Source organism: Yamadazyma tenuis, chromosome 1 (genome assembly GCF_029203305.1).
Source record: "Yamadazyma tenuis chromosome 1, complete sequence".
Classification (NCBI taxonomy): Eukaryota; Fungi; Ascomycota; class Pichiomycetes; order Serinales; family Debaryomycetaceae; genus Yamadazyma; species Yamadazyma tenuis.
The window spans coordinates 1,050,789-1,071,388 of record NC_089461.1 but is presented as its reverse complement, the minus strand read 5'-3'; the positions used below and the strand labels follow the sequence as shown (position 1 = coordinate 1,071,388).

At 46.3% G+C, this 20,600-nt stretch overlaps 14 protein-coding genes across 14 annotated transcripts; 6 read left to right on the top strand and 8 right to left on the bottom strand. All coding sequences in view use genetic code 12, as the record gives it.

The window, feature by feature from the left end:
• Positions 1 to 113: 113 nt before the first annotated feature.
• PSN45_000535 (uncharacterized protein) lies at positions 114 to 2,867 on the bottom strand (the record flags this gene model as incomplete). Its single annotated transcript, XM_006687953.2, has 1 exon — positions 114 to 2,867. The coding sequence occupies one exon, from the start codon at positions 2,865 to 2,867 to the stop codon at positions 114 to 116; it is 2,754 nt and encodes a 917-aa protein (XP_006688016.2).
• Positions 2,868 to 3,203: 336 nt separating this feature from the next.
• SMD3 (small nuclear ribonucleoprotein Sm D3) lies at positions 3,204 to 3,530 on the top strand (the record flags this gene model as incomplete). The annotated part of the gene is made up of 1 exon (XM_006687952.1): positions 3,204 to 3,530. The coding sequence occupies one exon, from the start codon at positions 3,204 to 3,206 to the stop codon at positions 3,528 to 3,530; it is 327 nt and encodes a 108-aa protein (XP_006688015.1).
• Positions 3,531 to 3,610: 80 nt separating this feature from the next.
• On the bottom strand, positions 3,611 to 5,095 carry GLR1 (Glutathione reductase; the record flags this gene model as incomplete). The annotated part of the gene is made up of 1 exon (XM_006687951.2): positions 3,611 to 5,095. One exon carries the CDS (start codon positions 5,093 to 5,095, stop codon positions 3,611 to 3,613), a length of 1,485 nt encoding a protein of 494 aa, XP_006688014.1.
• A 120-nt stretch (positions 5,096 to 5,215) lies between these two features.
• PSN45_000532 (uncharacterized protein) lies at positions 5,216 to 6,604 on the bottom strand (the record flags this gene model as incomplete). Its single annotated transcript, XM_006688790.1, has 1 exon — positions 5,216 to 6,604. The coding sequence occupies one exon, from the start codon at positions 6,602 to 6,604 to the stop codon at positions 5,216 to 5,218; it is 1,389 nt and encodes a 462-aa protein (XP_006688853.1).
• A 341-nt stretch (positions 6,605 to 6,945) lies between these two features.
• Positions 6,946 to 7,760, top strand: RPS11B (40S ribosomal protein uS17; the record flags this gene model as incomplete). The annotated part of the gene is made up of 2 exons (XM_006687950.2): positions 6,946 to 6,990; positions 7,338 to 7,760. 2 exons carry the CDS (start codon positions 6,946 to 6,948, stop codon positions 7,758 to 7,760), a joined length of 468 nt encoding a protein of 155 aa, XP_006688013.1.
• A 60-nt stretch (positions 7,761 to 7,820) lies between these two features.
• PSN45_000530 (uncharacterized protein) lies at positions 7,821 to 8,483 on the bottom strand (the record flags this gene model as incomplete). The annotated part of the gene is made up of 1 exon (XM_006687948.2): positions 7,821 to 8,483. One exon carries the CDS (start codon positions 8,481 to 8,483, stop codon positions 7,821 to 7,823), a length of 663 nt encoding a protein of 220 aa, XP_006688011.1.
• Positions 8,484 to 8,576: 93 nt separating this feature from the next.
• On the bottom strand, positions 8,577 to 10,232 carry MLS1 (malate synthase 1; the record flags this gene model as incomplete). Its single annotated transcript, XM_006687946.2, has 1 exon — positions 8,577 to 10,232. The coding sequence occupies one exon, from the start codon at positions 10,230 to 10,232 to the stop codon at positions 8,577 to 8,579; it is 1,656 nt and encodes a 551-aa protein (XP_006688009.1).
• Positions 10,233 to 10,898: 666 nt separating this feature from the next.
• Positions 10,899 to 12,419, bottom strand: MTS1 (Sphingolipid C9-methyltransferase; the record flags this gene model as incomplete). Its single annotated transcript, XM_006687945.2, has 1 exon — positions 10,899 to 12,419. The coding sequence occupies one exon, from the start codon at positions 12,417 to 12,419 to the stop codon at positions 10,899 to 10,901; it is 1,521 nt and encodes a 506-aa protein (XP_006688008.1).
• A 259-nt stretch (positions 12,420 to 12,678) lies between these two features.
• Positions 12,679 to 14,250, top strand: SIR2 (NAD-dependent histone deacetylase sir2; the record flags this gene model as incomplete). The annotated part of the gene is made up of 1 exon (XM_006688788.1): positions 12,679 to 14,250. One exon carries the CDS (start codon positions 12,679 to 12,681, stop codon positions 14,248 to 14,250), a length of 1,572 nt encoding a protein of 523 aa, XP_006688851.1.
• Positions 14,251 to 14,354: 104 nt separating this feature from the next.
• On the top strand, positions 14,355 to 15,533 carry PSN45_000526 (uncharacterized protein; the record flags this gene model as incomplete). Its single annotated transcript, XM_006687944.2, has 1 exon — positions 14,355 to 15,533. One exon carries the CDS (start codon positions 14,355 to 14,357, stop codon positions 15,531 to 15,533), a length of 1,179 nt encoding a protein of 392 aa, XP_006688007.2.
• A 100-nt stretch (positions 15,534 to 15,633) lies between these two features.
• On the top strand, positions 15,634 to 16,329 carry RTG1 (retrograde regulation protein 1; the record flags this gene model as incomplete). Its single annotated transcript, XM_066157469.1, has 1 exon — positions 15,634 to 16,329. The coding sequence occupies one exon, from the start codon at positions 15,634 to 15,636 to the stop codon at positions 16,327 to 16,329; it is 696 nt and encodes a 231-aa protein (XP_066013566.1).
• A 125-nt stretch (positions 16,330 to 16,454) lies between these two features.
• On the bottom strand, positions 16,455 to 17,294 carry FAD1 (3'-phosphoadenosine 5'-phosphosulfate sulfotransferase; the record flags this gene model as incomplete). The annotated part of the gene is made up of 1 exon (XM_006688786.1): positions 16,455 to 17,294. The coding sequence occupies one exon, from the start codon at positions 17,292 to 17,294 to the stop codon at positions 16,455 to 16,457; it is 840 nt and encodes a 279-aa protein (XP_006688849.1).
• Positions 17,295 to 17,389: 95 nt separating this feature from the next.
• sap62 (CWF complex protein sap62) lies at positions 17,390 to 18,136 on the bottom strand (the record flags this gene model as incomplete). The annotated part of the gene is made up of 1 exon (XM_006687943.1): positions 17,390 to 18,136. The coding sequence occupies one exon, from the start codon at positions 18,134 to 18,136 to the stop codon at positions 17,390 to 17,392; it is 747 nt and encodes a 248-aa protein (XP_006688006.1).
• Positions 18,137 to 18,291: 155 nt separating this feature from the next.
• SWI6 (transcriptional regulator swi6) lies at positions 18,292 to 20,532 on the top strand (the record flags this gene model as incomplete). The annotated part of the gene is made up of 1 exon (XM_066157468.1): positions 18,292 to 20,532. One exon carries the CDS (start codon positions 18,292 to 18,294, stop codon positions 20,530 to 20,532), a length of 2,241 nt encoding a protein of 746 aa, XP_066013565.1.
• Between the last annotated feature and the right edge of the window lie 68 nt (positions 20,533 to 20,600).

Genomic DNA, 20,600 nt, shown 5'->3' with positions numbered 1-20,600 from the left:
CCACTTCTTCCTCAGTACAGGAATTGAACTTGAAGCCCATCGCAACCGCTGCTGCAAACCTTCAAAAGGTTATCTATTGGCGCATATAGATCTATTTATTAAATAATACAACATCATTGGAATGATTCTTCAATGTTATAGTTGAAAGAATCAGTGCTTGCACTTCGGCTCAAGGCTTCGAAAGAATCACTTAAGAATCCGATATCCAATGATGAGAAGTTCCTAAAGTTGATATCGAAATCGAAACCACCAGAATTGATTAGATCGTCATCCATGTAACTTTGGGTAACTCTATCGATAAACCCATTGGAGTCTGTAGGCGAAATAGTACTCTTGGGCGAGTCACTTTCCATTCGGAGACGCTTAAGTTCTCTTTCCATAGGCTCCTGGTGATGAGGGCTATCGCCAGATGACTTCCGCTTGTACGATTTCATGAACTGAGTATAGTCTATAGGACATCTTCCAGGAGCTTTTGTAACTGCGGGTATATGTGCCACTGGACACTTAGAAAAGTCTCCAATAGGGGAATTGGTGTTCATAAGCTTGTTAAACCCAGGAATATTGGCATGAACCTTATTATAACTGGAATAAAACCTTCTTGAACTTTCAAGAAGGTTTGAATAGAATACCCAAAGCTGGTTGAGCTTCATCGAATGGTTCTTGTTTACAGTCATGGCGTTATTCAACTTTCTTAGAGTATTATTGATTGAGTTGGATAATTGATTTTTGATGAGATTGAAGATATCTGATTCAATTCTAAGGGATGACTTGGAGGTGGAATAACAGAAAGTTGACAACTGTTTAACCAAATCCTCGTTCTTCTCTTTGGGTCTCAGGCAAACTCTTAACAAAAGAGCCACAAGAATCTGCATCACTGAAACAAAACACTCGGACAATGCATTATAAATGTACTGACTCTCTTTATTGAGGGTCTGGTCAAGAATGTGATTTGAAAGCTTAAAGTAACCATCGATCTTCACAAAAATCGTGGATATAAGACTCTCTTTTAACTTCTCTAGCTTGCTCTCTTCCACCTGCAAAAACATCACGTAGGTGGTGTAGATATTACTGAAATGAAGCATGATCTTGGATTCCCACTCAATGATAGGAGCTAGTCTCTTTAATCTTTCGTCGTCAATCCAGCTTCCACATTCTCCCGTCAAATCATCGAGATCTTTCATGGTGAGTTTCACCCCCAAGAGATTGGAGACTCCTCTGGCAAAGAAAAGATGAACATTTGAAAGTAAGTAATTGACTTGCAAACTGCTGCTAAGCTTGTCCAAATGAGGGGACTTCAATCCTTGTAAATACCTCATGTGGTTCCCATGAACCTGAACTTCTTCCACCCGAGAATGGGCCCGTCCTATAAGGGCCTGGAGCTCTCTATCACTCTTGGAAAAAGAAACCAACGAGCTAGAAACGATATTCAAGCACCGAATCAACTCATTCCAAAGGAAACAAGCATGCATCCGGATGTCCTTGACCTTTTTCTTTGAGTCGTTACCGGGAAGGACAATCTGTGTGGGCTGTTTCCATATTTGTATTGGGTTTTCAAGGTCGAATACCATTGCCAACGTCGTCTTGAACATGATGGCTCGTTCGGTCTCACCTCTTTCATTTCCCTCTCTTCCATTGTTCATAATATCCCGATCCAACAAGAGTAATCTGCATGTTAACGTCACCAATGACCGGTTGAGTAGAAAAAAATTGGAGCTTGAAGAACAGGAGTTGTCCAAGTACTTCTGCACCGCATTCAAGTTTTGGCTGCCATTATACGATAGGCCCGCAAACCTCACTTCATCGGGAAAAAGAGCCTGAAACTTTGTCACCACGTCAGGAGGCAACGACTGTTGGTGGCTCAGTTTCAAGATGTCTAGTGACTCCTCGACAATAAGCATCAATATACACACATAGACTCCTTTCAACAAAAACTTATTTATCAGGACCGCATCATCTTCACCCGGCACCGCTAACCCCATATTAAGTATGAGACGACCGTTCTTGGAAATGTAGATCTCATCTATTTCGTCCTTAAATAGCACCGTCAAGTCCCGAGATGTGTCGACGGTCTTCTGGTTAAAGTAAAAGTCAAGTAAGAACTGGAGTTGAGTTGAGTTTAATGGTTTATTGGCTCGCAAACTGTGTACCACGGGCCTCCACACTTCTTGTACCATTTTTGTATAGCGTATGCCGCCTTTTGTAAACTCATCGAGGCCCTCCGTCAGGAACTCGTGGACAACCGGCTTTACAGCCGACAAGGAGCTGACCTTAGGGATAGTCATCATCGACTCATTCATAAAGTTCAAGTCACACAGCACCACCGGGCACTTTTTGGGCATGGATTCAGTGGACCCAGCAGATACGGGACAAGCAGTACTGACGTCTGTGTTTTGCATGTGGCAAGCAGGACCTGGCGACGTGAAGTCGATTTCAGTTATTCTCGAGTTTGCGTGTCTCTTCACCATTGCCGATTTGTACATATGATATATCCGCTGCATGTTATTGATCCTCAGCCACAAGCCCGAGAGCTTGGGGTCCAACATGATGATACTGATCCACGAATGGATTTCACTGGTGTCGGATGGGTTTATCGATTTCTTAGACCTGGGGGCTTCCAAATTGATGGAGTAACTAACACAGTCTTCGATCTCCAAGGAGTCCTTGTTTCTATCGGCCAACGGATGAAGCTTGGCCAACACTTCCACGGGGCTATCGCCGGTGTCGTCATGGGGCTGTTGGGTGGTAAGTTGAGTGGTGAAGGAAAGATGCCTTTTGAGATCCTCGATTTCCTTTCTCTGGTTGCCGATAATCCGCTCGTAACTCGTTTTCAACTGGCTTAGCTCGGATAGTTGTGAGGCTTGATTCATGTCCTGGGAACGGTCGGTGTTGGGGGTGGGGCTCGAGTTCAAGCCATTGGCCGAAGTCCAATGTGGCTGCAAGTACTCGCACAGGTTGGCGACCCCATTACGTACACACCCGCCACAGGCGGGCTTTTGCTTGTCACACTTGACCTTACGCCGCCTGCAGTTGGAGCACGTGATCGGGACCCGTCGACGTTGTCGGCCAGAGCTTTTGTCGACTTTTGCCAGCATGGATGGGTTTTTCGAGAATCGGGTTTACACTTTTGGGACAGAGGTCGCACTAGTAGCGCGAACTGGTGCGACTTTTCCAATCATCTCAAACTCTTCTTCATATATCACAGTATGCCCAAAATCGACATACCTGTGAGACTATTGACCGAGGCGCAGGGCCACATCGTCACGGTGGAGTTGGTGACGGGTGATACGTACCGGGGGAAGCTTCTTGAAAACGAAGATAACATGAATTTATCCCTCTACGACGTGGTGATAACCAAAGGTCGCTCCGGCACCACCTCCCATATGAGCCAGGTATTTGTTCGGGGGTCGATGATTCGGTTGGTTATTGTTCCCGAGATGTTGAAGAATGCCCCCATGTTCTTCATGAAGCCCAGTGACAAGCCAAAACCACCTGTAAGAGGGCCTCCTCCCAAGCGAGTCAAGAGATCTTAGACTACTACTACTACCAGCAACCAAAACGGTAACCAAAACTGTATACTATATTTAAGCACATCAATAAACACGATAACATTCTATCTCATGGTAACGAGCTCTTCCGCAGACGTGGGGTGAATGGCCACACAGTTGTCAAAATCGGCCTTGGTAGCACCCATCTTCACTGCCACTCCAAACCCTTGCAAAATCTCGCCCGTGGCTTCTCCAACCATGTGAAGTCCAATGACCTTTTCATCAACTCCGGTCACAATGATCTTGTAATAAGTTGGCTGCTTCAACTCATCATCTTCAAGCATCGCATTGTACATGGCCACAAATTTCGACTTGTAAACCTTAATGTTATCCTTTCCGTACTTGTCAGTGGCTTCCTTCTCAGACAATCCAATCGATCCGGCTTCCGGGTGAGAAAAGATCACCGAAGGCACGTTGTTATAGTCCAATTTATCTTGGGCAAAAACCTCTTGACCAGAGAACAACCGGTTCGACAACTTTCTTCCTGCTGCAATGGCCACTGGAGTCAATTCTACCTTACCTACAACATCCCCCAAGGAAAACACCTTCGAGTGAGATGTCTGCTGGTACTCATCGGCAATGACTTGACCTCTGTCATTGGCCTTAACCCCCACCACGTCCAAACCAATGTCTGACAATGCTCTTCTACCCACCGTCCACACCAACTCTTCCACCTCCAAAGTCAGGCCGTTACCCAAGTACACCTTCTTCAACCCGTTGGCGAGTTTCTCCACCTTACTAACACTACCAGATTGCTTGATGACATTAACTCCCAATTTATCTGAATAGTAGTCGGTGATGGTTTCCTGGATCGAGTCGTCAAACGCACGCAACACTGTATCTCCTCTGATCACCAAATGGGTCTCTGAGCCCAAGCTCCTGAACACACCGGCCAATTCGACTCCAATATACCCGGCCCCCACCACCGCGACCGACTTGGGCTGGTAGTCCAATTCGAAAAACCCGTCGGAGGTGATACCGAGCTCGGCTCCTGGAACGCTGGGTGGTACTATGGGCGCTCCACCGGTTGCCACCAACACCTTGTCGGCAGAAAACACAAATTTCTGGTCCTTGGAAAACAGCTTTTCACCGGTTTCCAAAAATGGAATTTCCTGGTCTTCCGTCAACGTCACCTCGACATCCGCCTGATCGTTGGTGAACCGAGCATAACCATAGAGGAATTCAACACCTTCATTGGTCAAGTTTCTGGCGTATATACCATTCAAACGGGTGATATAAGCGTCTCTTTTGGTTTTGAAATAGCTCCAATCAAAATCACCATGCTTGACTTCATTTTCCTCCACCGAGGACCGAGACAAGCCATATTTGCTCAAGTGCACCTTGCGATGGGCGAGGTCAGCGGCGTACCACATGACTTTCTTGGGCACACATCCGACATTTACACAGGTGCCACCCAATTTGTGCGGTTTGGCTTCAACCAACAACACTTTTTTGCCATAGGAGGCGGCTCTTCTGGCAGAGGCTACTCCGCCGGATCCGCCGCCGATAACGAGGTAGTCGTAATGCTTGGGAATTGTTACTGGGGCCATTGTTGATAAGTGTCTACTGATATTCAATAATCGGGTTACTGAAGCTGTGAACATCGATTTATAATCATCGCGCCCTTTTATTGCGAAAAATCAAAGTCGATTGTGAAATAATATTACAGTCTATAAATCGTTATGGTCATGCCCATCCGGTTCATGACGGATACACCGGCGCAAGTAGGACATGGCAAAGGCAGTGAGGTCGTCGTGGGCTCCTCCAGCATCGTGTTTCATGGTGCCATGTTTCCCGTACACACCCGTGAGCTTATTTGAGATCATCTGGAGATATTTGTAGTGATCAAACTCGTTCACCCCAGCTCCAGCCACATTGAGCTTCTTGTTCAATATGCTCAAGTGGAAGCTGTCGTCGCCATTGTAGAGATGTACGCTGCGGGCAAGCCTTAAGTTAGCCTTGGACTCTTCGAGTGATGCATGATATTCCTTGTCTTCTGCCAAAAGCTGGCTCATCTCTTCCTTATCTTCTTGGTAAGACTTGGAGGTGTTCATCACCGAGTCGAGAGCCGAATAGGACGTGTTATTGGTGATGTATTCATGGTTCAAGGTGTTGTTGTAGCCAAAAATCCGGTTAAGCATGTCCTTCTTCTGCTGGACTTGAGCCTTTCTCTTACTGGTGAGCGACAGATACTGTCCAAAGTGCTTACCTTGAAGAGCCTGCTGTTCCTGGCGGTGATTCCACAACACTTTGCGCTCTTCTTCGTCGTACGCAGCGATGCTGGGGGTGGTGCTGGCAGTGAGGGTCTGAAGGTGGAGGAATCGGGTCTGAAGGACATCCACTTCGTCCTTGCAGAACCCTGGAATCGACTTAATAATAGTGTCGTCCCCGCCGGCGGGAACACTACTGCTATCAAGAGGGCGGACCATGTCGCCCGCGATGTCGTGGTGGGTTTCGCCCTCGTTTATGTCTTCGTCGTCCGACAAGTCGCTGTCGTTATCAAATATCAAGTTGTTGGTGATTTTCTCTGCCGATTCCCAGGCTTTGATCTGCGACTCCTTCACGGCAGGGGGAAGCTTGTCATCACCAGCCAGGGCGTCAGGGTAACTTCGAAACACCGAGTAGTCATATAGGTTCATATGGAGTGGTTTACGCAAGATGAAGCTTTTGGTGGTGAAGTTGGGATGGCTCCGCATGGCGTCTTCCTCAGAGATACTCTTGCTTTTGGTATATATCCTCAGCAGCTTATGGAGGTTCAATAACTTATTTTTGACCAAGTCCACATTGGACAGCTTTTTGGGCTTGAGATGGTGATGATTATTCTTACTCTTGGAAACGATATTGGTCGACAGACGGAACTTGTCGGGCTTGTGGCCATCGCCCTGATCTTGGGGAACATTCTGGTGGAACTTACGAATATGATTGCTGGGTGTACTGACCATCGATGTGGATGATGATACTGAGCGGGAGGTGGTGTTGTGAGCAAGGAACGACGAGTCGTTGGGGTTGAGGAACGATTGGTCGGTGTTGGGCTGGGAAGGAATCCTTCGGGAGTTCATTACGACGTGGGGGATGGTTGGAAGCCAGTGGTTGATGAGGCAGGTGCTCGGGGGTTGTGTGGGTAATTGAGATGTGTGAGTTTTACAAACCCAAATATATGTGAGGCTCGAGCGTACAAGCGAGCGCGAAAGGATAAGGCTTGATTACCGAATGTGGAAGGGGGCGGCTACAGGGCTGCCCCAGTCACGAGGGCTCCAGCCCGTGCCCGCGAAACAGCCGGCGGTGGGAGCACGCCCGTCTTTCCTGCTGCTTCCCGCTCGCGGCCAACCTGCACACACACCGAAGCTTTTTTCTCACTATAGCTGGGAAAAATTTTCATTTAGTTTCTATATCATTAAACATGGCTACTGAATTAACCGTCCAAAACCAAGACGCTTTCCAAAAGGTTTGTATCACATTAAACAGCACGTACTGGTGACACCCTTGCAACGGACCCATTCTCGAATTTCCCGACCCAACGATGGATTGAAACTACATATGTGTGGTAAGACATTTGTTGACTAAAGTCACAAGTAATCGACTGAACTTGTCCAGAACATGACAAATCCCCATCAACTCCATACTCATCAACTTCCTGGACTCCCATCGTCCACTATTTCCTTTTCCTCCACCCCAAAACATCGACCCCGTTCCTCCTGAAAAATTTTATCCAACCGTCTCCAATCCACCTGGTTGAGTAGAAAGAACCTTGCAATCACCTGAAATGTCAAATCTCCATACTAACTTTTCTAGCAACCTCACATCTTCACCAACCCAAAGGCCAAGGCCAACAAAAAGACCAAGAGATGGTTTAAGGATGTTGGATTGGGATTCAAGACCCCAAAGACCGCTATTGAGGGTACCTACATTGACAAGAAATGTCCTTTTGTTGGTGACGTTTCCATCAGAGGTAAGATCTTGTCTGGTACTGTTGTTTCCACCAAGATGCACAGAACCATCATCATCAGAAGAGACTACTTGCACTACGTGCCAAAATATAACAGATACGAAAAGAGACACAAGAACTTGGCTGCTCACGTTTCTCCAGCTTTCAGAGTCCAAGAAGGTGACACCGTTGTTGTTGGTCAATGTAGACCTATTTCCAAGACTGTTAGATTCAACGTGTTGAGAATTTCTGCTTCCGTTGCCAAGTCCAAGCAATTTTCCAAGTTTTAAATATAATAAGACGTTGGTGAAATAATATTATATATTTAATGTTACATTAGTCTGTATCACTTAAACGTTGGATGGGGTTTCCAACCGCTTCACCGACAACTTTTTGTTCCCCCACTCATTCAACATGGTGGCCAACTTACCTGATTCGTGCAAGTTGAGGAAGTCGTCGCATCCTCCTTTGCTTTCGTTGGAGGTTCCAATCAACACATTTGGTACCGTGGCTCTACCGGATATTTTAGCCAAATGTTCCTGTAAAAGCTTTCCGTGCTTGTGTTTATCAAGTTCAACCGGGAAGAACGAAGGAGTGATCTCGTAGTGTTCTGTCAACAACTTTTTCAACCGCTTGGAGTAGGGACAGTAGGACTTAGAGAAGACAATCATAGGTGCCAACGCACGAATTTGCATCAACTCCTTGACAGGATCAAAGTCCTCTTCAATTGCATCAATTTCTTCGGTCACTTTGATACCAGCAGCTGCATCGACTGCAGCCTTCTCTTCTGCTGCCTTCTCCGCCTGTTCTTGTTGGTATAATTTGGAGATTTTGTTGTTGATAGCCTCATCAATTTTGGCATTGGGGTTAGCCGAAATGATACTATTGGCCAGTTCTCTCAGGTCACTTAAAGAAGAAGGATTATCACCTTTCGAGCTGTACATGATATACATGAGAAAGAGTGAAAATCCACTCACCATGAGCAATCGGAGTTGTCTTCTGGACAAACCCATAGTAGATAAATAGTGACAGCTGCTTACTATTTTCCTAACCGCGCGCCAGTTAAAAATAAATATATCAATTCAAACTATACAATAGTTACCCTCCTACAACTTTTCGGCCCCCACGGCTCTGCCGATGGTGGTAACCTCGTCGTAGATCAACGTGGTAACAAAGTCTGAGTACTTCTCCGCCAATGATTCGGGCCTAAAGTATTCCAATGCCCTCTTATACTTGTTACCAGGTTTGGCAGCCGATTCCAACTTGGAGTATTCTTCACCCAATAATTGATTCACGTATTCTTTGGTGATGGTCTTGCCGGCATCGGTCTTGGCTCCGTGGGTGACCCATTGCCACAACTGGGTTCTGGACACCTCGGCGGTGGCGGCGTCTTCCATCAAATAGTTGATGGGAACACATCCAACGTTTCTCAACCAAGCTTCAATGTACGACAACCCAATGATGATGTTGGCACGGATTCCCTGCTCGGTGATCTTGGCACCAGGAACAAATGGCGATAACAAGTCTCTGGCGGTGACGGGCGTATATGGCACCTTAGGAGGCACATTGATCTGGTTAGGACCCTTCATATGTTCGTTAAACACCTTCAATACCACCGGCACAAGGGCTGGGTGAGCCACCCAGCACGAGTCACAGCCGGCTTGTACCTCCCGTAACTTGTCACGAGCAACGTTCTCCAAAGCAGCCTTGTTTCTCTGTTCATCTTCCTTGATGGGGATTTGTGCGGCCATTCCTCCCAACGCGTGCACTTGTCTCTTGTGACAGGTGTTGACCAAAAGCTTGACATACGAGCTCATAAACGGAGCCGTCATTGTCACCTGTGACCGGTCGGGTAAGATAAACTCTGGGTGGTTTCTCAAACTTTTGATGTAACTGAAAATATAGTCCCATCTTCCACAGTTCAATCCTCCGATATGTTGTCTCAATTGGTAGATGATTTCATCCATCTGGAACGCGGCTGGTAAGGTTTCAATCAACACTGAACCTCTGATGGTTCCTCTGGTCATACCAATATAGTCCTGGGCGTGGCAGAAAATGTCGTTCCACAACTTGGCTTCCAAGTGGTGTTCCATCTTGGGCAAGTAAAAGTAAGGTCCAAATCCCTGCTGCACTGCTTCAAATGCGTTGTTGTAAAAGTAGAGGGCAAAGTCAAAAATACCTCCACTGATAGCCTCGCCGTCAACCAAAACGTGCTTTTCTTCCAAGTGCCAACCTCTGGGACGCACAATCAAGGTGGGAATGTGTCTACCAGGGTCCTGGTTTAACTTGTAGGCCTTTCCGTTGGAGTTGAAACTCAAGTTTCTTCTGACGGCATCGTACAAGTTCACCTGACCGTCAACCAAGTTGTCCCACGCAGGGGTCAACGAGTCTTCAAAGTCGGCCATGTAGGTGGCCACCTGCGAGTTCAAAGCATTGATCACCATTTTACGGTCGGTAGGACCGGTAATTTCCACTCTTCTGTCCTGTAATCCTTTGGCCAATGGTGGACCAGTCCAGGTGGGATCTTCCCGGATATGCTTGGTTTCAGGTAAGAAATCAGGTAATTCACCGGCGTCTCGTTTCTGCTGCTGGATCTTTCTGTTGGCTAACAATTCCTTTCTTCTGGCATTGAAGTTCCTATGGAGAGTAGCCACCAAGCCCAAAGCTTCGATATTGAAGATATGTTTGGCGGATTCAGGAACTGGAGCAAGAATCTCAAGGCCTTTGACCTTATCGATGGTTTTTGGGAAGGGGGTAGACATTGGTAATTTTTAGATAATTTGAAATTGGGTGGGAAAGCAATCAAATTTATAGTTTTCGGGTCAAAATGCGTATACCCCAGGAAATTGGAAATCCTCATCCATGTGAGACTTCGATCTGGCGAGAGTCAAAAATGGCGGAAGTGCCGAAATTTCGGGCCATCGTAGAACCGGCCACCTGCCGGTGGTAGGGAGGTTTGGGTAATGGGTCCAATGATTAATAGGAGGTAATAGAAGTAATTCAATTGAGTGGGTGCTCTAGTTGATTAACCGAAATCCCCTGTTTTGGTGACGTGAACAAAAAGGCAAACTTCCGTTCGTACGAGCACAGAGTCAAAAGAAGTCATCTGACTCGACCGGTTCCGACTCCGGCATGCTTAACGCCTTGGTGTCAGGGCAGGACATTTAGCAGGTGAAAAACAGCAGGTATTTCGGCTGATCGGATGTGGCCGAACCTGAGGGCTATCGCCAATCACGTATCACCGAGGTGCGACCTTGAGGCCAGCGGGCCGAGTCACCGCCTAGCCTCCCACTCACCACGCAGCATCGCAGTCGCCGCGACAACAAAAACATTAACCGACGCACGTCCCTCTGGGGAGATAAGCCATATCTAACTAACTACAGATATTCGGATTCTGGTGTTTATTGCTATTTACAACAGCTAAGGTATCATTGGGCCCATTTAGTGCCTCTGGAAACCGGACCCAAAACCCCGTCTTGCTTGGGGATATAGTTGACCCGGTGGTACGAGTTCAAGTTCTTTCTCATCACAATCTGGTAACAAGAAGCACCTCCTTGTCTTGAGGTGATGACGGAAGAAGCCAAAAAGTACTCCCAAATTCTGAACCATCTGATTCCATACTTGTCCAACACCTTGGCCTTGTTACCGATCCAGTTTCTGTACCATCTCCACAAAGTGGCCGAGTAATGAACTCCGATGTTATCAAACGACACCACTTCAAACCCAGTGGATTCCAAACTGGTGATCACAAATGACAATGGGGTGGATGCATCAGCTCCAGGGAAAATGTACTTGTTCATGAACAATCCCCATACCAAGTCTTCGTATTGCCAGGACTTTCTTAAACCCGCATATTGCAAAAAGAATAATCCGTCATCCTCCAAGGAATCGTAGACCTGTTTAAGAAATGCACCGAATCTTCTGACCCCCACATGTTCAGCCATTTCCAAACAGGTGATTTTATCATATTTTCCATTCGATTTCTTCGATTTGGGAGCATCTCTATAATCACAGCAAACAATTTCAGATTGGCTCGAGTCAACTCCGTACTGAGACAACAATGAAGTACCCCATTTGGTTTGGTTTCTTCCCAATGTGATTCCGGTGACGTGAGCTCCATATTGGGAGGACGCGTAGGTGGCCCAGGTACCCCAGCCGCATCCCAAGTCCAAAACCTGTTCGCCTTTAGCCAATTGAATCTTTTCTGCAACCGTCTTTAACTTGTTATCTTGCAACTGTTCCAAGGTTTCTTCCTTGGTGATGTCGCTAATAACCCCACTGGTGTAGATCATTCTGGGACCCAAGAACCAGGTGTAGAAATCGTCACCTCTATCATAATGATCTCTGACCTGCTCTTCATCCTGCGATTTGGAGTGCATGATCACCTCGGGAATCATTCCCAACAAGAAGAACCGGAACAATGACAAGGTGAAGGAAAAGCTACACCAATCGTGTCTGAACTCCAACACGTCCAAGCAATCACCTTTAAAACTAACCTTACCATCAAAGTACAATTCATGGAACGTTTCCATGGGGATTTTCGTGCCCTTGCCATTGTTGGACTTGACATACTTGTTCTCCAATTGCTCAGTGTGGAACTCCAAATAATCACCTACGGGTTTGTTTGGGAATTTAACCTTTTCGTTCAATCTAGGGGAATACGTAGACATAACTGTCCAGTACGCCATTAAAATAGGAAGACCAAATAACAAAAACAACACCAACCAGGTCTTGAAGCCTAACCCAATCTTTCTGACGATGAACCATGGAACACCAATCAAAAGACCTGCTAACACCAAATTAGAAAAGTGCTTTGCTCCTGGACCATCAGCTGGTAAAGGAGCGTTATGAATGGTGGGACTATTGGTGGTTTTAACACCATATTTGTCAGAAGGAGGGGCAATTGGCCCCTGAGGAGGAGTCTTGATGAATTCAACCGATGGTAACATCTGTTTTAATAAATTCTACAAACAAGCCGTGAGATTTGGTGGAAAAATTTTCCGACTTATGGGTTTGTGGTTTTGAGATCTGGAGATTATGGTGGGCGCGCGTGTTGACCCAGCCTTGGAACCACATGCAGACGCGCGAGGATAAAATTCCCCTGGGTTCGCACCAGGTGGCCCCAGCCGCCGGCACCAGCCGTCCATGTTCGCGCAGATGAAATGCTAGATTTGATGGCTGGCAAATGCGCGCCAATACATATCTTTAATGGCGGACCCCGTCCAGGATATAGTTCTTATAGAGTCGGACCAGGAGTCTGAAATTGATTCCAACACCCGTCTCAATCTCTACAATAAGCGCGTGGCTAATGACCAGCTTTTGAACGATGGAAAACGCCTCGCCACAAAGCCGTTTGCCAGTACTTCCGACTCAGATGCCACCCTGAGCAGTATCGATAAATCTGCACCACCACCCGTGTCGCCGATCTCCTCCAGCGCCGACGAACCGCCCCCTGAAACTTCCAACTTGAGTGACGAACATGTCAATGGTGGCTACGACGATTCGGATGCGCTTGCCCAAACTAGCTCTTCAGAGCTGTCTGAAGACCTCTCTGACGAAGAAGACGAGATACTACATCTGCGGCAATTGACTGAAGAAGCCACCGATCTGCAGGTGTTCGAGGCTCGTGCGTTCCTTAAGGCCAACGGCTCCATGGCGTTTGTACGAGCCTATTTACCAAAAACCGCTAATATTGACGATATCCGCCGGGCCATAGGCATCTTGGGATTCAACGTTAACCCTGGCCAGTTTGCGTCGCCTTCTTTCGCTGGAATGATCAACGCGCTTCGGATCTCGATACACAAGGTGTTGAGACAACGAAGCCGGTTGCAGACCTTCTATTCCATTGACCATGTTCTCGAGAAGATTAAGAGCTCTAATCGGATTTTGGTGATCACAGGAGCAGGAATCTCCACCAGTTTAGGAATCCCCGATTTCCGGTCTTCCAAAGGGTTTTATTCGCAGTTGGGGGCGTTGGGATTAAGTGATCCCCAAGAAGTGTTTGACTTGGATTTTTTCCGTCAAGACCCTTCGATTTTTTATTCGATTGCGCATATGATTCTCCCTCCTACCGGTGCCTTCACACCGTTGCACGAATTCATCAAACTTCTTGAATCCAAAAACAAGCTACTTCGAAACTACACGCAGAACATCGACAACCTCGAGGAAAACGTTGGGCTTTCCCATTCAAAAGTGGTACAATGCCATGGCTCATTTGCCAATGCTACCTGTATGACTTGTAAGTACAAAGTGCCATTGGAAGCAATTCGGAAAGATATCTTGAAGAAAACTCCGAGTCTCTGCCCTCGTTGTGAGAAGAAAAGAAAGAAGCTTGAAGAGTCAGATTCATATTTCGAAGAAAGCTATGGGGTATTCAAACCCGATATAACGTTTTTCCACGAAAAGCTTCCCGAAAGATTCCACGATTTGATCAAGCAAGATATCCTCGAGTGTGATTTGTTGATAAGTATTGGCACATCACTTGAAGTGGCTCCAGTGGCTGATATAGTCAAGAGGCTCCCAGGAACCGTTCCGCAGGTGTTGATCAACAAGACGCCGATTTTGCACAACGAGTTCGACGTGTCGCTCCTCGGCTGCTGCGACGATGTGGCTAGCTTTTTGTGCATGAAGCTTGGATGGGAACTTGAGCACAAGGATTTCAACTCCATATTAGGGTCGCAGGGCGACAACTTGGAAATCAGAACTCTTAACGAGTATCGCGGCCTCTACTCAGTCACAAACCTTGCTTCTCAGCAGGCTGAAACGGATCAAGAGTCTTAAATGTACCTTGACTGTCATAATGTTGTATTATATATTCCCATAGTTGCAAATACATGGAAATAGAGTTTTCGCAGCAGAAAAACCTCATCTCGAAACTACTCAAGATGATACGAGGTGCGAGTCTAATGAGACTATCACGCACCATACGCCCCCGTATATGGGTTGTACCTGTTCGTTTCAACCATCTGAAGGAAAGAGACCCCCTTGGCTTGATCTCCATTTTACAAGACCTTCGAAAAGAAGAGCAGGAACATAGTGTGAAAACACCTCTAGAATCTCCAAATGTTCTGGATATGCTAAAAACGTTGGACGAAAGCGAACCAGACTCATCTACAGACTCCCAGATAGACAGCAGTAACGATTTGAAATCTTTTCTCGACTCCCTCGAGTTGAACGACGATTCCCCATCTTCTTCATTCGAAGACCAGTTCGATGAGCCAGGACAATCTCAAAGCGAGATCATAGCACAAGAAAGGGAACTTTTCAGAGACATTTTCAAGTCCTTCAACACCGATTCGCCCGCCGTGGACCTCAAATCTCGCATTTACGATAACATAATAAACCTTCAGACCGTTAAAAAGTCAAGTTACTCCAAACACCTGGACCATTTGACCCGAGTAAGGGAAGCCATTTCTCCTACAATAGCACATATAGAAGCTATCGACACCAAAAAATCGTTGGTATCGTCGTTGAATGATATTTTGGAACAGACCTCAAGTCTTTTGAAGTCGCCAGACTCGGAACAGCCACCCGATCAGGTGTTTTTACCCAATGTGGAGTCCGATGCCATGGACAATATTATCACCGAAATCCACGAATCCTCATTAAAAAAACCCCAGATGCCCGTGTTGAACATCTTGACACTTCCCATTATCTTCAACCAATTCCTTAAAACCAACAACCACAAATTTAAAGACGGGCAATTATCCATCACCCTCTTTAATATCTTGAAAAACGACTTGAATCTCTACTTAGTTATCTGCAACCAAGACACCTACAACGAGATTCTCAAGACCATCTGGATATTCCAGGGAAAGTTGAGTTTGTACCAGGTAGAAGCACTCGTCACCGAGATGTTGAACAACGGGTTTCAGGGCAACTTGGTAACTTTCAACATCCTCAAGCAGATCATCGTTGACTACTACGGATTGAAGATGAATAACTACAAGCCCATCCGCAACAGTTTGCCAGTATGGAATAAGGACGATGACCAGCGAGTGCAGAGGCTCGAGCTGGCGTTGCGGACCATGGCATTGCGCATCCGGCGAGAATACCGAACATAAGTATGTAAATAGCACAAATGTATTCGCAGCCAGCAGATTTAGTTCATTTCGCGATTTCTCACCTCCAAACTTGGCAGGAAAATCTCCCACAACATTAGCTATGCCTAGAGACGACTTTCTAAGTCCTGACAACTTCAGCGATAGCCTGTCAACGTCGCCCATCCCTTCTATCAACTTCAAGGGTGAGTCTAAGCAGTCTGACTTGGTGTCCAATTCCGTCGACATCAAGCGTCAATTGTCCCAGTCTTTGGGAGGGGGAGTGAGCCACGGAGGTATTTCCAAACCCCTGAGCAGACGTGGCTCCTTGGTCCCCATACGGCTGAACGACAGCAACTCGGACGGTGGTGAGCAGGACGATGGTGATGATGATGGCCATGACCGAAAACGAAGAGACAATATCAATGATAAGATACAAGAACTTTTGACGCTTGTACCCGAAGACTTATTTAAGGACACCGGGGTTAGTAAAGACCCAGACGACGAGTTGATGAGGAACAGCGGGACCAAAGATGGGAAGCCCAATAAAGGACAGATATTAACCAAGTCGGTGGAATACATCCAGTACTTACAGAATCAAATTGATGAGAATAATAGAAAAGAGGTGGAGTTGCTTCTAAAGTTGAAGAGCTTGGGGGTATCGACGTCGGGGTCGTCGGGAAGAGACGGCTCGATTGGTCATACTAGTGCCGAGGTGGCATTGGGCAAAATTGGCGTGGGACCACTAAGTACCGACTATTTCAAGAAGGTGTTAGTTGCGAGTGCAAATGCCAATAAGTCCCAGAGAAGGGGCAGTTAGGAACAGCCATTAGGGCTTGATGATTTATATTTGTTTCAGGATTATGCATATATTCATGTGACGAATTCTTGTAGGAAAGGCTCTTGGCTCCATTTCATAGTGCTTACTATATACATCGTCTATATCTACTGTGGAGCTTTGTTTCTTCCCAATCGTTCACGATCATCTGCATCTTCAGTCATGGCATAAGCCGGGGCCGATTCTCCTCCATGAACCAACACGGGATTTGGTACGGTGGTTTTCACGCCTCCAAGACTAGTGTATCCTCTGTCGTACAACACGCAGTAGTCCAAGTTGCACCCAATAATAAAGTCCCAAATGTCCACATAGTTCCAGTGCAAAATGGGATGCACCCGAATAAACTTGGGCCACTGGTGGTCAGTTTCTTGTTCGTACAGTAGAGATGATCCGTATGGGTCAGAATGCCGGATTCCAACAATAATCGCTTTTATATCTGGATGGCCATTCAAGTACTGCTCAAACCCGTCTTTAAGTGAACTCTTGATGCTGATTGGGTTTAAATTGTAGTGTTTTGTGGACGTGGAGATGAACTGCGACACTTCCTCGAACGGGTCTTCGCTATTGATATAGATCGAGTCCATTCGATGTGTTTGTAAATACTTCTTGGTAAAGAACTGGTCGTTGGCCGGAAGGGTGGTAGGATCTAGTTGTTCCACTTGTAAGCTCCGTTCATAGATGGCGTAGAGGAAAATCAATAGCATCACAAGACAGTCCTTGCCACCATTATAGCTTATGGCCAATTGGTTGAGGTTATATTTTGTCAAACAAGCCCTCAACACCTGAGCAGATCTTGTGATTTTAGCTTTGTTTTCAGCCCGAATCTGTGGATTGAAAACATAGTTGGCCCGCAGGGGCGGAACGTTCCCCCATGGAAGCGAATCTGTTAGGTAGCCAGACACGAGCTCGTGGGCCTCTTTGCATCGGTCATAGAAAGTGTTAGACATGTGGGATGGAGGTGTTGGAGTGGAAATCTCAGGAAAAGTGCGAACATGGAAATGGAGCTGTAAGCGGCGGCCCATCCGATATCACAACGAATTTTTCAGGTGTAGAGAAACTGGAGGTAGAACTCGCCCACATCCCGGTCCCAGTGCCACCAGAACTCATCAGTTTTGGTGTCGGTCAGCGGGTTGATAATAGGACTGGTGCCTGGTATCACCACACAGATGTTCTCGTACGGTTCACACGACACCACCAAGTACTGCAGTTGTGCTGTCGCCGTGCGAACGTCGGCCGGTGTGTGGGCCACCTGGGTGTCCTTTGCCTGTTTGTCGTGGTACGATACAGCGACATTTTGGTTTTTGGCAGATAGTTCGTAGTAGTTCTGGAACCGGAACAAGGGTTCGGCCGTTGCCCGCAGATACGTCACGTGTACAAGCATCCCCATTCGATGGGTGTCGGGGTCTCTGATCTTGGTGACTTTAAAATGGGGAGTACCGATTTTGTCCCATTTGCGCTTGGGGGTGGTGCTGATAGAAACTCCACCGCCAACGGGCGTCAGGAACCGGGAACCCTTCTCGTCCAATAGCCGCCGCTTCTCCAAGTTCAACTGATGTTTTTTACCGCCCACATGTGATAGATAAGATGCTTCATTATTATGGGTGGTCAAACAAAGCTTGCACTCGAGTAGTCCTAAATGGTTGCGAAAAACATAGGGATCGGAGTCGAGGTTAAGGAGCGACGTTGTCAAGAGGTCGCGCACGCGATGCTTACGGTGGACGTTAGCATTCTCGGCGTCGGCCACTCCCCCAGCACCTTTTTTCGAGTTCACTCGATCTGAGTAGTCCATGATATATGGCAAGCACCCTCATCTCGACCGGCCTCATAAGCGCGCGCTGTGAGTATGGGGCTGGACACGACCCTCAACACGTCTCGCCCACGTCCCCGTCCAAATCTCATTTTATCCCAAACCAGAATTCAACCTCAAACTTTTACCTACCAACAATGGAATCACCCATAGCCGCTGGTGATACCACTACGCATTCCATCAACCAGCGCTTGACAAACACCCACTTGGGTGCCGTCAACTTCGTGCTGTCCATCCATTCGTCGGTGTACTCGGGGGAAAAATGTATCCAATTGAACGTCAAGTTCCCGGCCTCCAAAACCGCCAAATCAGATATCATCATTTTAAGACGTGTCCAAGATTCCTACGTTAACGTCACTCAACTCTTGGACATCCCCGTGGCATTGGGCCACTTTAGTACCGACCTGGCCCACAAATTCATCGCCAACAACATCACCTCCAATCTTCAGTATTTCACTCCAGACGGATATACTCAGGAGTTCAACGATTTGTCGTCCTCCAAGAACTCCCACTTACAGGGAATATGGGTTTCGTTTGACAAGGCTGTGACCATTGCCAACCAGTTTGATATCTACGAATTGACTAAAAAACTCTTCTTGGTCGATGTCCATGACTTCGATGAGCTCCCTAAATTGGTAGACACCACCAAAGTATATGTCAAAGACGAAGACGACGTAGAGGAGAATGGCAAGGATACTGACGTCGACGAGAACACCTCAAAGTCCACTGACTCGCCTAGCCTCAAGAAGCGAAAGATTGGTGAAGTTTCTAAGAACGACGAAGGCATTTCGTTCAAGAAGTTTAAACTGTTGATAAGCACCAACGCCAACTATCCCTACGCGCTTCCTGGTCTCACTACCAAGGGAAAGGACCCAGAGGTGGTCAATGAGGTCAAGACCAGGTTCGGTGAGATCTTCAAGAAGATAGAATCGTCTGACTTGTCTGTTAAAGATGTCAAGACTATGTTCGCTCGCATAATAGAAAGACACCGAGAAGACTTGATGAGCATCACCGACATTCCTTTGGACGCCGAGGGCAAAACGGCATTACATTTCGCTTCCACTTTGGCCTCCACAAACTTGGTGGCTGCCTTTGTTTCCTTGGGCTTGAATTCTCCTATTAGAGGATCCAAATCAGGTGAAACTCCGTTGATATCGGCGATACTAGTGACAAACTCCATGACCAAAGGTAACTTCTCTACGCTTTTGAGGAACTGGTTCTATCCCAGCTTATTCTCCATAGACTCCAAAAACTGGTCTTTCTTCCACTATTTGGCCCACCAGTCGTCAAAGAAAATCGACAGCTGTAAATACTACACCCAGAAGATCTTGTTGTACTTGTTGTCTTCAAACCAGGCCAGTCAATACTTCCTCAAGAAGTTGGTGGACGAGATCATCAATTTGCAAGACACTCAAACGGGAAATACAGCCTTGCATTTAGCAATCGAAAATGGTAACAAGTGGATGGTGGACATTTTAATCGAGTTAAAGGCTGACTTAGATTTACCAAACAAAGCTGGAGTTAAGCCTATCGAATACGATCTTGTGAAAGAAACATTAAACTGCAAGAAGTTGGGAATTAAAAACGATCAATTTGATGATGATGACGATTACTTGATCCAGTTGATCCAAACCAGCTTTGAGTTTTTGGAAAAGAGACTCGAGGTCAGTAATGAAATCATTGAGAATGAAGATATTGTCAAAGTCAACGACAAGCCCGAAAAAATTAGTGATAAGGCACCCGATTCTATGACATCTACCAATAAATTGTTCAACAGTATCAACGATTTGTTGAAGAATACCAACAACGAATATGAAACCATTATGAATACTAAAAGGCTGCAAATTAATGACTTAAACAAGCAATTGTACGATACTACCATCATGACCGCCAACAACAAGTTTTTAAACAAGAAAATCACCGATAAATTGATTTTTTTGGATAGCTTAAAGTTGCAAATGTCCAACATCACCGAGAGATTAGAAATCTTGAAACAGGAGCTACCCAAAGATGAGCAGAGTAATAACGGAAATGACAATAACGAAGATTCCCTTGAAAACGAGGAAACGTTCGATGCAGATTACCCTTTCCGAATCGAACCCATATACAACCAGCTTGTCAACCAAAAACCAGTTGAAGATCTCAAGAATGACGAAACCCTTCTTGAAAGTCTTCCCGACTCGCTGATCCTTAAGGCCCGAATCAACTCTTACAAGCAGTTAAATGCCAGCATCGAGAGTGAGTTGAAGGCTTTGAGCAACTACGACATTTTGACGTCCAAGTTCAAAAAAGTTGTGAGTTTCTGTACGGGAGTCGATCTTAACGAAGTGGATGAACTCTTGGATGGATTGTTAGAAGCGGTGGAAAGCCAAAATTAATAGCTTTTCAATCCAGTTGTATTGAAAAGAAAAAGAATATGTACATTATATAATTGTATAAATGAACA